We start from the raw sequence: 15,951 nt of genomic DNA, 5'->3' as shown, positions 1-15,951 counted from the left end.
GAGATCCGCCTCAGTGCTTTCTGGCACCAGTACTACGACATACGCCTTCAAGTACATCTTTCTCAATGCTCCTTGTGGAGGTACGCCTATCTTATGTCGTGGAACCCGTTCCACCCAACTTACTGCTCTCTGGAGCTGCTACGACAATACAACCATGTTGAGCTTGTGGTGACAAAAGCTTAAAGAGCATTTTGAACCCGTTTCAATGCTTAAAGTTTTGTGATACACAGAGTCAGAAACACACAGACTAAACCTTCTATCATAGCATATTTGGCTGTTTACAAAACCGTTATTATTAGCCTCATATGATACCTGGTGAGAAAATGATGTGTTGATTCAGTGTATTTCATTCCTGAAATGCGCTGTCTGGAACTACTGTTTGTTTTCCAAGTGACTCAAGGTTAAATGCTTCTCAGGAATTTTTTCGTTGCCAGTATTAAAAAGGTGTTTGCAGTGTACACCTTAATGCGCAGGGACGATGTGTTTATGTTTGACAAGGACTTCAGTGAAACGTAAGAAATTCATTTGTCATTCCTTCTTAAATGTCAATGCAAGTCGCGTTCTGACAGTTCTCTTCCGAGTTTATTCGTGAGTTAAAAATACAGCAGAACCACTTTAACAGCTTGGGAGATCTCACATCGCTCAAACACATTCTTCTAGCGAATGAGCTAAATACAAAAGTAATGCTATGGACTGCGTTCCTACAAAATTAGCCAAAATTAGCCCGACTAAGAGTCGTCGTTTGATCGAATAGCTTGTTCGGCAGGCGATATCAAATGTACCTTAGAAATAATTAGAACAGAGAATGAAATGCATAACTTAAACGCAAAAATGATACCCACTGAGTCTCATCAGCACCTTACAATGATCTCAGAGTCAACGTTATATCCTAGAACCAATACTGGAGATAGTTTCAACATTCAAGCTGGGTTTGAAGGCGTCATCGATGGAAAGCATGGGCCCGTCCTCAAGCCGTAGACAAGGACGCCATCATGTCGGATCCATGTCAAATGAGGCGAGAGTTTTCGTCGAGCGTTGGATGTGACCAGAAAACTGACCTGTGTGGACTAGCAGCTGCGTCGTCACGGAGTGGGTACGAAATCGACAAAATCCTTTAAGGAGAACGCACAACCATCGAGGAACTAGACTGGGGAGTTTTACCTCATCCCGTTTACACTCCTGATCGCGCCTTCTGCCTAATGATTGTTCCTATCGATGCAGCATTCTCTGAAGATCGAGAAGTTTCGAAGAGTCGTCGATTTTCGACTTTGAGCGACCAACTTTTGCGACTCAGTGAGGCTGAATTCTTTGAGAGTGGTATCCATTCTTTGGAGATGGCGAATTATTGAGTGTGATAATTGTATTGAATATCTTTCGGAATGAGCTGTTCAACTGTTGCTTTTACAATAATTTTTTTTTCTTGAAGAAACGCGTATTCATATTTGCTCAACCCAATATTAGGATTTAAAAAGTTCTGTTTTATAACGTAGAATTGCACGTAGAACAGACCTTAGATGACCTGTTCTCTTGCTGGTCTTCAGTCCTCACCAGGATAAAGGATAAAGTGCCTGGCATTAATCAATCCGCTTGGGATGCGTCCACTCCCATTGAGAATTGTTTAAGGTTTACGAAAGCGCGTGCAGCCTTGCAATGACTTGAGGAGGCTAACTAAAGTGTGAAATCAGTGTTTCTGTCCTCCCAGACAATCGAGTACCAATTTATTGACCCCGAAGGGATGAAAGGCTTGATTGGAACCAGTTTCGGAGCAACGATCTCTCGTGCAGTCACAGCGGGACCTCTTATCAACTGCGCCATCCCTGCCCTGAAGTTTCTCTATCAGTAACCTTCATTTTTCTTCTTTAAATGTGAGAATTGCTTTCCTTTCTCAGAGATGCATGAGTAACATTGCATTTTTTCTGGAAAAAGACTTTGTGAAGAAATCTGAGTGTTTTTATCTCACGATGAGCAATCGCTCATCGCTCTTTTCCCACCGTTATCGCAAAAGGCCTTAAGTGGTTGGCTATTTCATTGTATTTTCCTGGCAGATGCGTACTAATTGTTCGATAGAACTCCGAACACTCTGTTTCATTCCTGAAAAAAAAGATGTTTCTGGCGTTACCCTTTGTTGATACATCGATTGTGCTATTCACGTTTTTTCCCTCTTCCCAATCGTTGAGATCTTTGAGCGTTCGCTAACGCAAGGAGGACGATGGTGTTGAAGAAAAGAGCGCAGAGCACAGTGTTTTGGTATTCTTCACCATATAGTTGATCTCTATGCAGTTCGTTGCTAATGTTCTGGGTTCATGTCGTTCATTTCCTTCGGTTTTCAGTCCGGATGCAAATAACTTGAGCATATCCATTCTGTAGAGAGTGGATGACACTTGAACTCATCCGTATTCGTAAATATATCCCTTTTATGGATACTGTCTTCCCCGGATTTAGCTAAGACCTCTCTTTCCATATATTTCATCAAGATCAGAGAGCATTCGCTCCATTTTGTTTTGTTTTGTGAGAATGGTGTCACCACCGAGATGAAGATAGTATTAGTTGCCATTCTTACGTTATCTCACCCTGACTTTTGCGTTGCGTTCTCGAAAGTTTCGCTGGACATTTTGGGCGATATTCACGTTCAACAAGGATTTTTCTATAACAAGTTCGCTGTTAAATTTTCCGCTTATTCTGAAAAATACGAATATAATCGTAAACGAAAATTCTACTTCCCGCAGCTTTGAACAACGAGCTTACCATCTAGACACTTTCTCTCAAAGAGCGATTGCGCAGCAATCAATCAAGCAAAATATCGGCTGCTGTGTTCGGCTTCCTCAGGCCATTCTTAGTTGAACGCGCAGGCGCATCCCCATAACGATTGATCAACCCCGTGCGCTTTATCTTTTATAAATGCCCTTATGATCAGCCACATACAGCAGGATCGCTAATTCTTCGACAGAATCCGCGTTTCGTGTTTTTTTTTCCATAACTCGCCTCAATTTGATCAATATTATAAGATCTGTACATCAATAGATTCGCTAGCTCGAGCTCTATCGAATAAATGTAAATAGCACTTTCAAAGCCTATCAAAGAAACAGTTTTTGAGAAAATTACCTGCGGGTACACATTCACAAGACTGAGTCCGTGATTTTTACAAATCGAAAAATTTCGTTTCGTAAAAAGAACATTCTCCTCTGTAGTTATTCTATTCTTTTCAAATGTAGTAATCAAAGCGGTAACACAGCCGTAGCTCGATTTGTGTCATAAGGTATCTGGTGGGTCGGCGTGCCTGGATGACAACAGTCTTTCATAGAGGCTGAAGTAGTTTGTGATGAAAATTTGGAAGATGCAGAATTTTTTGAATTCGACACCATTCAACAGATCTCCTCCTCCTGAAAAAACGTATGCGCTTGATATCTGAAAAAACTTCCAATAAATCGCAAAAAATAAGCTATCTCTGAAAACCTACAAAAGGTTTTATATCTTTGCAGGTTCAAAACTGACCACAGCTGAGACATATTAAAGAAGAAATCAGAAAAATTCATGGGACTAAGAGTGTTCTCTATTGTGTTGCGCCGACAGACGGCAAACCTAATTTGTTAGCGATTTACGAACCGCCAAAAATCAAAATAGAAAATGCAAAATACCGAAGTTGTAAATTTAGCTGCAAGAAACAGAAAATCCAGTTGAGCTAGAAAATCTGAAAAGAAGGTTACAATGCAACAAATAGTTTTATTGCAGAATTTGTAAGAAAATAATTTATTATTAATTATTATTAATAGTAATTTTTAAGCTGATAATGTCGATCGTTCTTGGAGTACAAACATGTCACTGTAGTCAAATTTACAAAATCTTCAGAGTCATGGAATTCTAGTTGTAAGAGATATCAAATTGTTCACAGCAGTGTGTAGATTACGAATATGTAACTATCATTTCACTTTTCAAAATATATTCATGTTAAAAATCATATGTCCTCGGGACGCAATTATCTCGGACTCAGCCTTGTTAATGTGTATCCGCAAGTAATTTTTCCAAAAACTGTTTTCCTGATAGGTCTTGAAAGTCCTAATTACATCTATTCGGTAGAGCTCGCGCTAACGAATCGATTGATGTACAGATCTTATAATAAAGATCAAATTGAAGCGAGGTATGAAAAAAGACGAAAAGACGCGAATCCGCGTCTTTTTGCCGTGTTCGGTATCGTCTTGTTTCTGACATTTGGATTTCATAACAATTAGAAACATCAATTTTGCGAGCCAAAGTTAACGATTCCTTTCTCTCCTTGGGTCACTACAAACGGTTTTTGCCGTTCGGAACATGTTTTTAATCACAGTTTTCTTCTTTTGAAATGGTTGTAAAGAAAGAAAATGAACCAAGATGTTTTCGTTACTATGTTATCATTTTGTACGCACCGTTCGAGATACCCCCAACCTGGATGTCTAAGAAACTGTTTAAAAGGAGCACCTGAATGGAAAAAAACAGGTTCCGAGAATGGACACCTTTACATACGTGTAGCCGCGGATAGCTCTCAACAGATATCTCTCAACTTCGTTTTATTCAACCTGGTAATATCAACCTGGTATCATTCTGGTAATTGGTGCACCTGCAGTGCCTGTGCTGATGAGTCAAAATATGAGTTAAGAAGCACCTTTCGTAAATTTCTAGCGCAGATATGAAATTACTAATTATTGTTACTTGAAGACAGCGTATTATCGATCTTTTGGTAATGTTAGAGGTTCAATCTTCCCGCTGAAAATTCGAAACCTTTCAGCATTCATTACTCATTACTGAAAGTGGTAATAAAGCCTCTGGCTTACTACTCGCTGGGGTTTTTGGAACGCGTGTTGAACCTATAGAGTGACTCGCGGTTGCGTATTGAATCAGTGTTTTTTCTTGACAGACAAAATTACTAGTACCAATTTATCGGCTGCGTAGGAATGACACGTTTGGCGACCGTGCAGCCACATGGGAGCTCTTACCGGAAACGGAAACAACTATCAAAATGTCGAGGGGGCTCTGAACAGTCTGAAAGTAGAGAAAAACCACTAAGCAGAAGATTCTCATGCAACTTTCTGCAATTATTTTTAAGTTCGAGGATGATTCTCTTCAAAAAAAAGTTCAAACCTTTCCACAATTAGTAACGTTTGAATGAGTAACGCAGTCTTTTGTGATGGATTTTTGAAAATTTTCTTATTTTTTAAAATCTGTTATTACAATAACTGCAACTGCTCCACAGGCGCAGCAATCCGTCAAGACTTTATGCTCAGATTTCTTCCGGCGAACCAGATAAGTGAAGACTACGATGTACTGCCATCGGCACGGCACAGAGTGTACGCCTATCGTCCGAGCAAATTTCGGGTCAGCTTCAATGCTGCGCTCTGCTATGGCTTGAACCACACGTTAGTGCGCTTTTCTCTTCGCTGTTAACTCGAAAGAAATACTTCTTTGCTCTGCAGAATTGTGGTTTCTTTTATGGAACATTGGGCAGATGCTGTGAGGATACCACCACCACTTATGATGAAGAATTCGTTTGTACTATCAAAAAGTGACAATTAGACAACTACTTAGCTATAGTTGATACAAGAAAGTTCAGTGATGACCGTTTTTCGAAACAGATTCTGACGATGATGCGAAGGGAGCCATACCATTAGCAATAACCAAATTCCCTTATTCTGTGACTGGATACACTCAAGGAGCACAGGGTATGTTGAAATTCGATTCTGTACGAGCATCGTAACTTTTTGGAACTCGCTTTTCAAAGTATTTTCGGCTGCTGAAAAGTTCACAATGATAACCGGTCACTTCTACGTAAGAATCACGAGGGTAACTAACAATGGTTTTTAACACACCGCGGAATTAACTATATACTTCACCTGTTTTCAGAACGAGGTGCAGTTCATAGTTTTGTCAACGACTGCAGATACGGGCGATGTGTTTGAAAAGACACAATTGGCAATTAATTTTACCAAATCAAGCCCCAGATATATCGCCTTATTCGGCACCAACATGCAGCACTGTCCAGTTTTCATATCTGGTGTGAGTATCTAAGACAAAGATAGTTGTCAAACTCATTTTCTGAAGAAGAAACATTTTGCATGATATTTGACATTCATATTTTCCCTTTAAGCTCGTTCCTGATTGAGTCATGCCTTACTTGATACGATCTCACTGTGCGCTCGGTAGCCTCTACCTCTGTCTGATTGTCGTCTAATCGCAATCTGCATTCCAGTTGTTTGAGCTGAGGAAGCCAGAGATTGTGCATCTATTCAAAACACTTTGAGCATCTCTTGGATTTCCGCTCTACGTAAAGTTGAACTTCACATGGTAGAGGGTCGGTTATCCACCTTCTCTTCGCTTTTCGTTAGACCTATGGCGATACACAAGCTTCTCGCTTGCATTATACCTCATTCTAGGTTGTCGAATTTTTTTGAAGTAATATTCGAATATTTACAATAAATCCGTCAGAGAGGAAGAAGGAAAAGGATGTGAATTTCTATAAATAAATTCATCAAGATTCTACTCCCTAGTGTTTTCTTCTGATATCTATTTTAGGACGGGAGCAATGAGGCTAAGAGGTCACAGATAGTTCAAGGTCGCGACTTGCGAACTAAATACTTCATCTTTGCAAAGTTAATTTGTTTGTACCAGATTATTTTTGAGTATGGAAATGCTGACTGAATGCATTAGCTCACCACGCAAGTCATTGTGTAGGCCGCGTGCGCACTCGTGAATTTCAAGAGATCCTGGATTCATTTCGAAGGCGTTGGCGTATCTCAGAGGTGTAACCTAACGCTTAACGGTACTGCACAAAATAAACTGACTGGTAAAAAGGTACGAAAAAGAAGTTGGAAAACAGCGCAGTTGATCAACAAGAGAATTGATCTTGGAATTCTGGAACGAAACAAAGTAATGCAAGTATCTGTTTTCATGTCAAGTAATGCGCTGCTCATTGTGAAATGTAAAAAGTGTGAATACATAACGTTGCATTTGCTAAAGGACCCATTTGAAATTAAAGGATGAAGTGGATAAAGTGTCTTGCGCTAAACATCCGCTTGAGATGCGCCTTCGTGTTCACTTCAATTCAAAAACTTTCGAGGTTTATGAACGTGTGTGCAACCTTACAATGAATTGCGGAGTAGCCGGTGTGTCACGTCAGTGTTTTTGTCCTCTTAGAGAAGCGTGGTAACGATTTATAGACCCCGTAGGGATCGAAAAATTGGGCACTAAGACAGTTCGAACCATCGCTCGATCGTGCAGTCACAGCGGAACTTCTTACACACTGCACTACACCCTTCCATTTGGAATTAGTAATATAATAATCTTTATTATAAATTCGAGACATGTAGTTCTAGGTAAGCTACAGGTGGATGTGTCTTGTTTCTCAAACTTTAATTTGAAAGCAGCATTCTGCAAGATTTCCTTTGTTAGAGTCTTTCATGAACTGTAGGATGTTTTTAACGTAGTCTACAAAACTTACTTACTTACTTACTTAGATGGCCCGTCTTCACTCGACGTGCGGGCCCCAGCATCTCTTCCACTCGTTTCGTTCCCTCGCCATTGTCATCCAAGATGTTCTCAAGCTTCGTGAGTGACGTTGACGAGGTCCTTGAGCCGTATCCAGCTGAGCTCTCAGCTGGTCCATCCGTGCAGCGAACACGTCACTCCATCTCGTTGGCGGTCTCCCTCTGGGGCGTTTAGCGTCCCTTGGGATCCACTCTAGCGTTCTTTTAGTCCATCTATCGTCGATTCTTCTCATGATGTGACCGGCCCATCTATGTTTTGCTTTCGATACATATTCCGCTGGGTCGCGAAGACGGGACATTCCTCTTAAGTCGGAGCTACGAAGACCGGCAAGGTGTTGTGTGCGCCGGTTAAACTTCAGGAGACATCTCTCAAGGGCTCTGTGGGTAGTAAGTAGCTTCCTAGACGTGGCCGCGGTGTCTGCCCACGTCTCCGCTGCGTAACAGAGCGCTGGAAGGACTGTCGAGTCGAACAGATGGGCACGAAGATCATGGTCCGTCAGTTGGTCCGTAGCTTCCCTGACGGCTGCGAATGCTGCCCATGCTGCTCTCATTCTTCTATTCAGTTCTTCCTTCAAGTCGTTTTCCATGTTCATAGAACGTCCGAGGTATACGTATGACGGAGTTTCCACGATTTGGGAGCCTTCAAGTTGTACTCCTCCGTCCTCGCAGTGCGCGTTCTTCATGAACTGTGTCTTCTTTCTGTTTATTCGTAGTCCTATTCTCTTCCCTGCTTCGTTCAATTCGTTTCTGCTTCATTGGTACTGCTCGAAAAGAGAACGATGTCGTCCGCGAAACGAAGGTTCGAAAGAAATCTTCCATCAACACGTATGCCCCTTCTTCCCAGGAAAGTGATTTCATTATTCATTGCAATGCAACCGTGAACAGCTTCGGCGACATAGTATCGCCTTGTCGTACCCCCTTTCCAATTGATATGGTGAGAGGCCGGTGGAAAAGCTGTATCCTAGTCGTGCATCGTTCGTAGCAATTGGCTAATGTCCTCACATACGACGCGTCCACACCTTGATCGACCAGCGCTGACAGTATTGCATTCGTTTCTACGCTGTCAAAGGCTTTCTCATAGTCGACGAAGGTTAGAACAAGGGCAGGCGGTATTCCCGGCAAACCTCTATGACCCTCGACACGGTCTGGATGTGATCCAAGCAGCTGAACCCTTGGCGGAATCCAGCTTGTTCTTGAGGCTGGGCTTCATCCAGCGTCCTAGATATGCGTGTGAGGATGATCTTGGTGAATACTTTGTATAACACACTCAGCAAGCATATCGGACGGTAGTTCCGAAGGTCCTCTCGGTCACCTTTCTTATGGATAAGAACGGTTCGCGAGGTCTTCCACTGGTCTGGGATCCTTTCTTTCTGAAGATAGGATGTCATGTGCGCTGCCAAGATTACATGAAGCGGATGGCCACCAGCCCGAAGAAAGTCTGCTGATATAAAATCAGGTCCGGGGGCTGTGCCAGGTTTCATGCTCTTGATAGCGACTCGTACTTCCGAAGGGAGAATCCGTGGTGGGGCTTCGCCAGTGGGGATGATTGGGCTTGACACAGGAGTTGATGAACGGAAAAGGTTCGAGTAGAACCTCTCCGTAATGATTTCCATCTCACGACGAGAAGACGTGCGAGTCCCGTCTTCGCTCAGCAAGGTTGCTAGCGGAATATTATATTCGCGGAGATCCCTGCGGCACTTCTTTAGACTCGTTCTTCTTTGTGCTGCTTCTAGAATCTTCTTCTGCCTGTACTTCAAAAGATCCTCCTGCAACGCTTTTCTGCAGCTAGTGTTTGCTACTAACCGCTCAATGTGCGATGCATTCGGATCAAGCCTCAAAGCCCTTCTTCTTCCTAACAATTCCTTGGTGGTCTTCGAAATTCGATCCAAGTTTGTCGTGCGCGACTTCGAGGCACGTTCAGCACAGGCTCATAATCCTCTGAGCAGCATCTCGTAGTCCACGTTTGGGTCCTCCTCGATGTGCCAGTCACCTTGGGACAGGGAGTCCTCGAGTACGCAATCGTCGTAGATGACTTCTTTTCTCCTTCGTAGCCGATAGCAGATGTTCTTTTCCATCGTGTGGCTAAGTCGTATTTTCGCACGAAGGAGACGGTGATCAGAACCACTACAAAAGGATGGTACTACTGAGACGTCAAGTAGACACCACCTCCGGTTGGTGAGTATGTGGTCGATCTCCGCACGAGTCGCGCCATTGGGCGATTCCCATGTCCACCGACGATGATCTTTTTTCATGAAAAGAGAGTTCCCATGAAAGAGGCGAGCGGCGGACAACAGCCCGACGAGACGATTGCCATTTTCATTCCGGTCCCCTAGTCCAAATCTTCCAATCCTGTATTCCTCTTCTGTGGCCTTTCCTAGTTTTGCGTTCAAGTCTCCAACAACGAATTTGTAAAAGGACTTCTCGTTGTGGACTACTTCCTCCAGCTCCTCGTAAAACGCGTCCAATTCGGAATCATCAGCTGCTGATGTTGGTGAATAGCAGTTGATGATACTGATGGATTTTTGGCGCAGAGGGCGGAGGCGAAGAGTGGCCAGACGAGGTGACAGGATCTCGTGAGGATCGACGAGATGGACGACAGATGGGTGCACAACGAAACCAACACCGCCTACATTTCGCGACGGAACCTTCTCTCCACGAATGACGAGTGTACCGTCATTCATCTGTCGTACGTCGCTCCTTCTGCACTTGGTCTCCTGCAGAGCAATCACGTGAAATTTGATACGCTCTGCAGCTCCGAGAAAGGCATGCAGGTCGTCGTCTGTGGAAACTGTTCTCGCGTTGTAAGTACACAGTCTGAGACAGTCTCCATGGCGAGTCGTGCGTGTGTCGCCTTGGTCCAGAATCAATGACGTCCTGAGCAACCTGAGATTTGATCGCCTCTCACCGGTCGCCATACCGTCCGACGTCTGAGACGGCAGGGCCCAGTGTGCAGGGTACTGAGGCAGTGAATATGCTGGAGTGGCAAAGAGACTTTTCCCCAAACTAAGCAGCCATGCCACGGCGAGCTTAGCTTTCACCACAGGTCGTCGCCCAACCTATATGGATCAGGGAACCACCTTGCGACATTTTGCCAAGACGGTGGTGAATCTTAGCAGTGGTTTACTCTTAGCTAGGCTTCCGATTCCGAGAAGTCGGAATGTCGGATGTGTCGAACTCCTTCTCAGCTTGGGAGACCCTGCCGGAGGACGAACCTCCGCTGTGCATCGCAGTTCGACGCCCAGTGTCACCTCCACGCCACTATGAGGCGGTAAACCGTTGTGGAGGGTCTACAAAAACCACATCAAAAAAGCAAGGTTCACATGGACAGTGCAATTATGTGTAGAATAGTTAAAGTGATCAGTTTTTCATCATTTTATTACCAGTCTGAACGTCCTGCTAATGCCGGACTTCAGGCTTTCTGTGGTGTTCCCTTCACTCGCTTTCACTGATCAATGAAAATTAATAGCAGTGGCATTTTCTGTAAAATCAAATTTGTGTTATTCAAACAACGCTTTCTTCCTCTTTCTTATAACAAATAGGGGCTAAAGATTCCATGGTTTTCTTTCAAAACGCGTCATTTCCACATTTGGCCAATATTCAAACTTCAGTTTCGATTTTGGTACAAAAAGAATACAGACACAATTTGAAAATATTACTCGAAGTATGGGTTTTCTTTTTTTTTGTGTTTTCCCACAACAGTCATCACAGACGATGTTTTAACGGTGAACAGCATCATCGTACTGGTAAAGATATCGTTCCACGTGAACTGTTGGGTACTATTTAAGCAGCCGGTCTCGTTCGTGTTTCTACTTTTTGAAGAAGGCATGTTACCAACCTGAGGCAAACGTGCAAGAAGTAGGTAACGGAATCGCGGAGGTGAAACGCAACATGGGCAGTGGCACTGGTTATGAAACGATTGTAACACCATCTACCTTTCGCGACATGCGGACGAAGTTATTGACCATCAATCCGACGCCGCTGGGCCGGCCGCACCCCATTTTGTAGCCTTATGGCATCGGTGCACCAATCCAGCGCCCTGGGACCCATCGCTCTCTTCTTACCACTCTACAACGCCGGCGCACCAATTCGGCGGCGGTGTACCGGTCGCACCCCTTTTTGGAATTGCACGCACACACACACCACGGACATACGCACACGTGACTGACTAATCTTGTTATTATATAGCATGATTGTTATTTTTTTTTCATTAAAACTAACAAGTTTCTTCTCAAGAACTAACACTCAAACAACTAGCAGTGTATTGGTGACAGGAAATTTAGAGGAAGAAAGTTTGGAAAACTGAACGAATACCTATAGTTGGGTCAAAACGACATGAAGCACGGACCATTACGCAAGTGACCGCGCTCGGAAGCGGTGCGGTCGAGACAGCGGTTGGAATCGAGGTGGGACCATGGCGAACTGCAGAGGTGAGTGGCGGCAGTGAGGGTCCTTACGCGATCATAACCGCTACGCTCCACCGCTCCGCTTCGAGTGCAGCCGCTTGCGCAAATGTCCGTGCTTCATGTCGTACTGACACGACTATATGCATCTAAGTACGATTGGCGAAACTCTGGGCATGGACTGAGTATTAGTTACCTATTGGGTTAAACCTGCTTTACCTCCTTAGAGCGTATTTATAAAAAAAAAACAACCACTTCCACTATTCACCGTGCAACATATGTACATTGATTTTCGTGATACCCAAAAGATGAACATTCACATTTTTCCTTGTAGTTTCCTAACTGGAAATATTATTAATTCCCTCAGTACCTGTTTTTGCTCTGGAACCGCTTTTCAGGTAGACAGCAGCTTCGCCGTGTGGCTTAGAAATCGAAGGATAAATGTAAAAGGTCGTACAGCAGCAAGCCAGGAGGATACCACGGTACTTCGTGACGTTATTCTGGCTGGATTGTTCATAATCTTGTCAGTGAGGCACTTCTATTTAACATTAGTTAGTAAGCTTAAAGGCATCACCCCACGAATCTGAGGTGGTACGGATTTCAGGTGTAGTATTCGTATACGGGATGGGAAACTATGGAGAGGGGGGTGATTCCGTCCATTTCTTCCTAATTGCCGTAAAAAACGGCCCGGAAGATACGGCTTCAGGCGTTTTGGCGCACTATTTTGTACAGGGAGTTCGACTGGAGCGCGCCAGCCTTGTGCGGCGCCGCATCTTCCGGGCCGTTTTTTATGGTAACTAGGAAGAAATGAACCGAATCACCCCCCTCTCCACAGTCTCCCATCCCGTATACGAATACTCCACCTAAAATCTGCACCACCTCAGATTCGTGGGGTGATGCCTTTAATTTTGACCACTGTGACATTTCTAGTTACAATTAGATAGCAAGCTTAATTCTGACCATTGTTCCGCTAAAAAGACGCATTTAATATCTAAGTTTCTGCTGCGTCAACCCGCTTGGGACGCGTCAACGCGTTTGACTGCAATTAGTAATCGTTATGGTTTTATGAAGGTGTGTTGGCCTGTGCAAAACGCATTTATTGTGAAACATTGGTGCAAGTTATTTCCAGTCATCTATAACTTTCCCCATATTATTGATAATTTGGCAATACCGTCCCGATGAAACGATTTCAAATCGATTCGTTCATCGACCTATTTGCGCACTTTTCAGCATTTCGAAATCGTGTACCAGTTAGTTATCGTTATCAGTGAGTGATAATCGGAAGGCGTTATGTTCGCTAAGTGCGATGGAAGGGATTCCCATACGATCTACAACGGTGTTTCCCTGACAGTTTTTGCAACTTGCCGCCGAGCGTTATCAAGCAGCAGCACCACTTTGCGCTGCTACTCGCTGTTGTTGGTCTTTTTTCGCAGCAAATCGTTCTGTTTCTTCGGCTTACGTTTGTAGTTGAAGTTTGAAGTTGAAGGTTTTAGAAGCTTGTAGTACACCACTAGTTGCTGATGCCAGCAAATGTAGAGCGGTAGTCTGAGACTGAGGATGTTCCTTTTTGGCTGCGATGTTGATGCTTGCCCTGGATTTACCCTTAACTTTTTGCGCTTGGACTGCCATAGCAGGTCCATGTTTCACAGCCAAATAAAACACGCCAGAGAGAACTTATTTTTCTATTTTGGGAGCAACGAAGCAGCGATGTTCAATCGGTTCGAAAAGCTTCCCAGGTCTATTCTTGTGGCAGGCATTTTCCTTCCTTTCGGATCTTTCCCAGTGCATGCAAACGTTTGGAAACAAACTTCATTCAGCGACTTCCAGTTCGCATACAAAGTCTTTCAGCGGTTGCACAGAGTTTACATCGCATAATGCTTGCCATTCATTTCCTTCATATTTTCTCGGCTGGCCGAAACGTTCTTTGACATTGACGTCAAAGTCACCACTTTTAAATCGTTGAAACCAAAAAGGACAGTTGAAATGCGATACGGCTTGATCGTCTGAATCTTCCATAAGAGCAGCGTGAGACTCAGCTGCTCATTTCTTCAACTCAAACAAAGAAGCGGATGTGAAAAGGGCGATTTTGAACGTTCCGTTTTTACCGTGCAACATTAATAATACCTTTACCAGTAGAGAAAAATGTCATATGCCACACAGTAATGTCAAAACTGTCATCTGTGACAGTTTTTTAAGTAATTCTTACACTCGTTTTCATATATTTGCTTCCAATAGATGCGATTGATCAAAATTATTTTTACCACGTAATATCATTCTATAAACAACATACGAGAACCTTTGTTTTGTTTTAGCTACTATTACTGTCTCACGAGCTTCATACTCCCTGCTTACTTCAATTACACAGTGCCCACAAAAAACGCACAGGCGCAGGAACCAACCGTTATGTATCGCTCGGACAACGAGGTAAAACTTTGTAATTAACTAGGAATAGGAGGGATCCAGCTGGGATACACCTTCCGATTTTAATTCCTTAGCCTCCTGTCCTTGCTGAAACCAGACGTGAATGAAAGAATTAAAAAAAAAACTGAAGTGATTTTTGTATCTCTGTGGCTAGTATGTATGCATGTGTTCGATATTGAAGCACAAACGACAGTAAATGTTACTAAAGTTCTTCAATTCATTTTATTTTTCATTCCTACAATTCTTTTAAGCTCGGTACTCTTTTAAAAAATCTTGAAGAGAAGAGAAAAGTTGTTGCAACATTCAGGAAGCTATTCGGACGAAAAAATCAAGTGCATCTGCATCTGCGGACCAGGTCGGAGTGAATATGATGACAAAACAAAGAACTGATTGATTCTCTCATACTATAAAACAACCACAGTTTTATTTTTACGGCGTTTCTGTCTATATACGTACAAAATCTATACTACATACGTTGATAATAAAAAACCATTTTTAAATTTAAAGGTGTTACCTTGCATTTAAGGGGTGATGTGGCGCAGTTGGTTAACGGTCCGTCGCAGCCACATGGTTGAGGGTTCGAAACCGCTGTGTGGCTAATTTTGACCCAGGGTATGTCACAATGAAGAACTTTACGCAGAAATGAATATGGCGGTGGATAACACGAAGAAAGCATACATCTGACACCGCCGTCGAAAGTGGCTGCGGGCGGATTCATCGACTTCATTAAGAGGACACCAGCAGATCGCCGTGTGCAACGTGTTATGAAGGTTCTTCAAGTTGCAAGAGGCCACTTGGTTCAAGATGGAGGTTCTGGATTGGGGTGGTGAGAGCGATCTGAGGACGCCCGAGGTGGACGAGCAGTTCAAGCGGGACTTTAGGTTTCTTAAGATGCGGAAATGGATTGATTCTGTACGAGTGAAATTTTTAGTTTGAATTAAATTGGCTCGGCAGATTATATTTTCTGGACTTTTCCAGGACTTGCGTTCTTGCTGAAGCTAGATTTTTTCTTTCTTTTGCATTCCCATTGATTTGGTTGGTGAAAAAAAAAACACTGGTAGGAGGCGCTTCTGTATCTGCACATCAGAATCACTAATTACACCCAGCTCTGCCTACTATAGGACACCTAGCTGAGCTTTGCTTAAATCGCTTTTGAATGCACCGTTTTCAGAGGGTTGAAATTGTTTTTTTTTCTATAAGTGAGGAAGCAACAACAAAATAAAGTTGACAATCGACAGCAAAACTGTGGTGTCTCGACACAGTTTTGTCCAGTCACGATGAATAGAGATAGTTACTGTCTGATTCATAAGCTTTAATGTGTGGGATTTTGAGTATGCTTTGGAGAGCCAGTTGATGACTTCCTTGGGCCAACAGAGATGTTCTTAAAATCACTGAAAAACTTTGCATAAACTTCACATCTTGTCATAACGACTGTCATAACGTAAAATGTTGGAAATTGCGTTTTATTTTTGAAATTAGGTGGTCCAGTGAACTTAAGCGTGAGCTCGAGTTACTTGATGCTACTGTAAAGAATAAAGTAGTAAAGTCGCGAATTTTTTACAAAACACCATGTGATAATAGGTTGATTCCTTATTCCCCGTATATTAAGCACACATTGC

General features: G+C 43.1%; 5 protein-coding genes across 7 annotated transcripts; 2 read left to right on the top strand and 3 right to left on the bottom strand.

The window, feature by feature from the left end:
- Positions 1-357: 357 nt before the first annotated feature.
- RB195_009869 (uncharacterized protein) lies at positions 358-6,130 on the top strand (the record flags this gene model as incomplete). 3 transcript variants are annotated; one of them, XM_064190617.1, is made up of 8 exons in its annotated part: positions 358-400; positions 455-512; positions 5,256-5,387; positions 5,445-5,533; positions 5,604-5,690; positions 5,750-5,811; positions 5,872-6,024; positions 6,116-6,130. In XM_064190617.1, the coding sequence occupies 8 exons, from the start codon at positions 358-360 to the stop codon at positions 6,128-6,130; spliced, it is 639 nt and encodes a 212-aa protein (XP_064048200.1). The 3 variants fall into 3 exon arrangements, with proteins under 3 accessions (XP_064048200.1, XP_064048202.1, XP_064048201.1); XM_064190618.1 differs by lacking the exon at positions 6,116-6,130 and having other exon boundaries at positions 5,872-6,036; XM_064190619.1 differs by lacking the exons at positions 5,750-5,811; positions 6,116-6,130 and having other exon boundaries at positions 5,909-6,036.
- Positions 6,131-7,492: 1,362 nt separating this feature from the next.
- RB195_009868 (uncharacterized protein) lies at positions 7,493-8,194 on the bottom strand (the record flags this gene model as incomplete). Its single annotated transcript, XM_064190616.1, has 1 exon — positions 7,493-8,194. The coding sequence occupies one exon, from the start codon at positions 8,192-8,194 to the stop codon at positions 7,493-7,495; it is 702 nt and encodes a 233-aa protein (XP_064048199.1).
- A 408-nt stretch (positions 8,195-8,602) lies between these two features.
- RB195_009867 (uncharacterized protein) lies at positions 8,603-9,124 on the bottom strand (the record flags this gene model as incomplete). Its single annotated transcript, XM_064190615.1, has 1 exon — positions 8,603-9,124. One exon carries the CDS (start codon positions 9,122-9,124, stop codon positions 8,603-8,605), a length of 522 nt encoding a protein of 173 aa, XP_064048198.1.
- A 315-nt stretch (positions 9,125-9,439) lies between these two features.
- Positions 9,440-10,426, bottom strand: RB195_009866 (uncharacterized protein; the record flags this gene model as incomplete). Its single annotated transcript, XM_064190614.1, has 1 exon — positions 9,440-10,426. The coding sequence occupies one exon, from the start codon at positions 10,424-10,426 to the stop codon at positions 9,440-9,442; it is 987 nt and encodes a 328-aa protein (XP_064048197.1).
- A 242-nt stretch (positions 10,427-10,668) lies between these two features.
- Positions 10,669-14,726, top strand: RB195_009865 (uncharacterized protein; the record flags this gene model as incomplete). Its single annotated transcript, XM_064190613.1, has 5 exons — positions 10,669-10,779; positions 11,792-11,938; positions 12,310-12,434; positions 14,224-14,335; positions 14,640-14,726. 5 exons carry the CDS (start codon positions 10,669-10,671, stop codon positions 14,724-14,726), a joined length of 582 nt encoding a protein of 193 aa, XP_064048196.1.
- Positions 14,727-15,951: the final 1,225 nt, after the last annotated feature.

The sequence above is a fragment of the Necator americanus genome, chromosome III (genome assembly GCF_031761385.1).
Source record: "Necator americanus strain Aroian chromosome III, whole genome shotgun sequence".
Taxonomy (NCBI): Eukaryota; Metazoa; Nematoda; class Chromadorea; order Rhabditida; family Ancylostomatidae; genus Necator; species Necator americanus.
The sequence above is the reverse complement of the archived record's forward strand: the minus strand, read 5'-3'. Positions and strand labels throughout refer to the sequence as shown.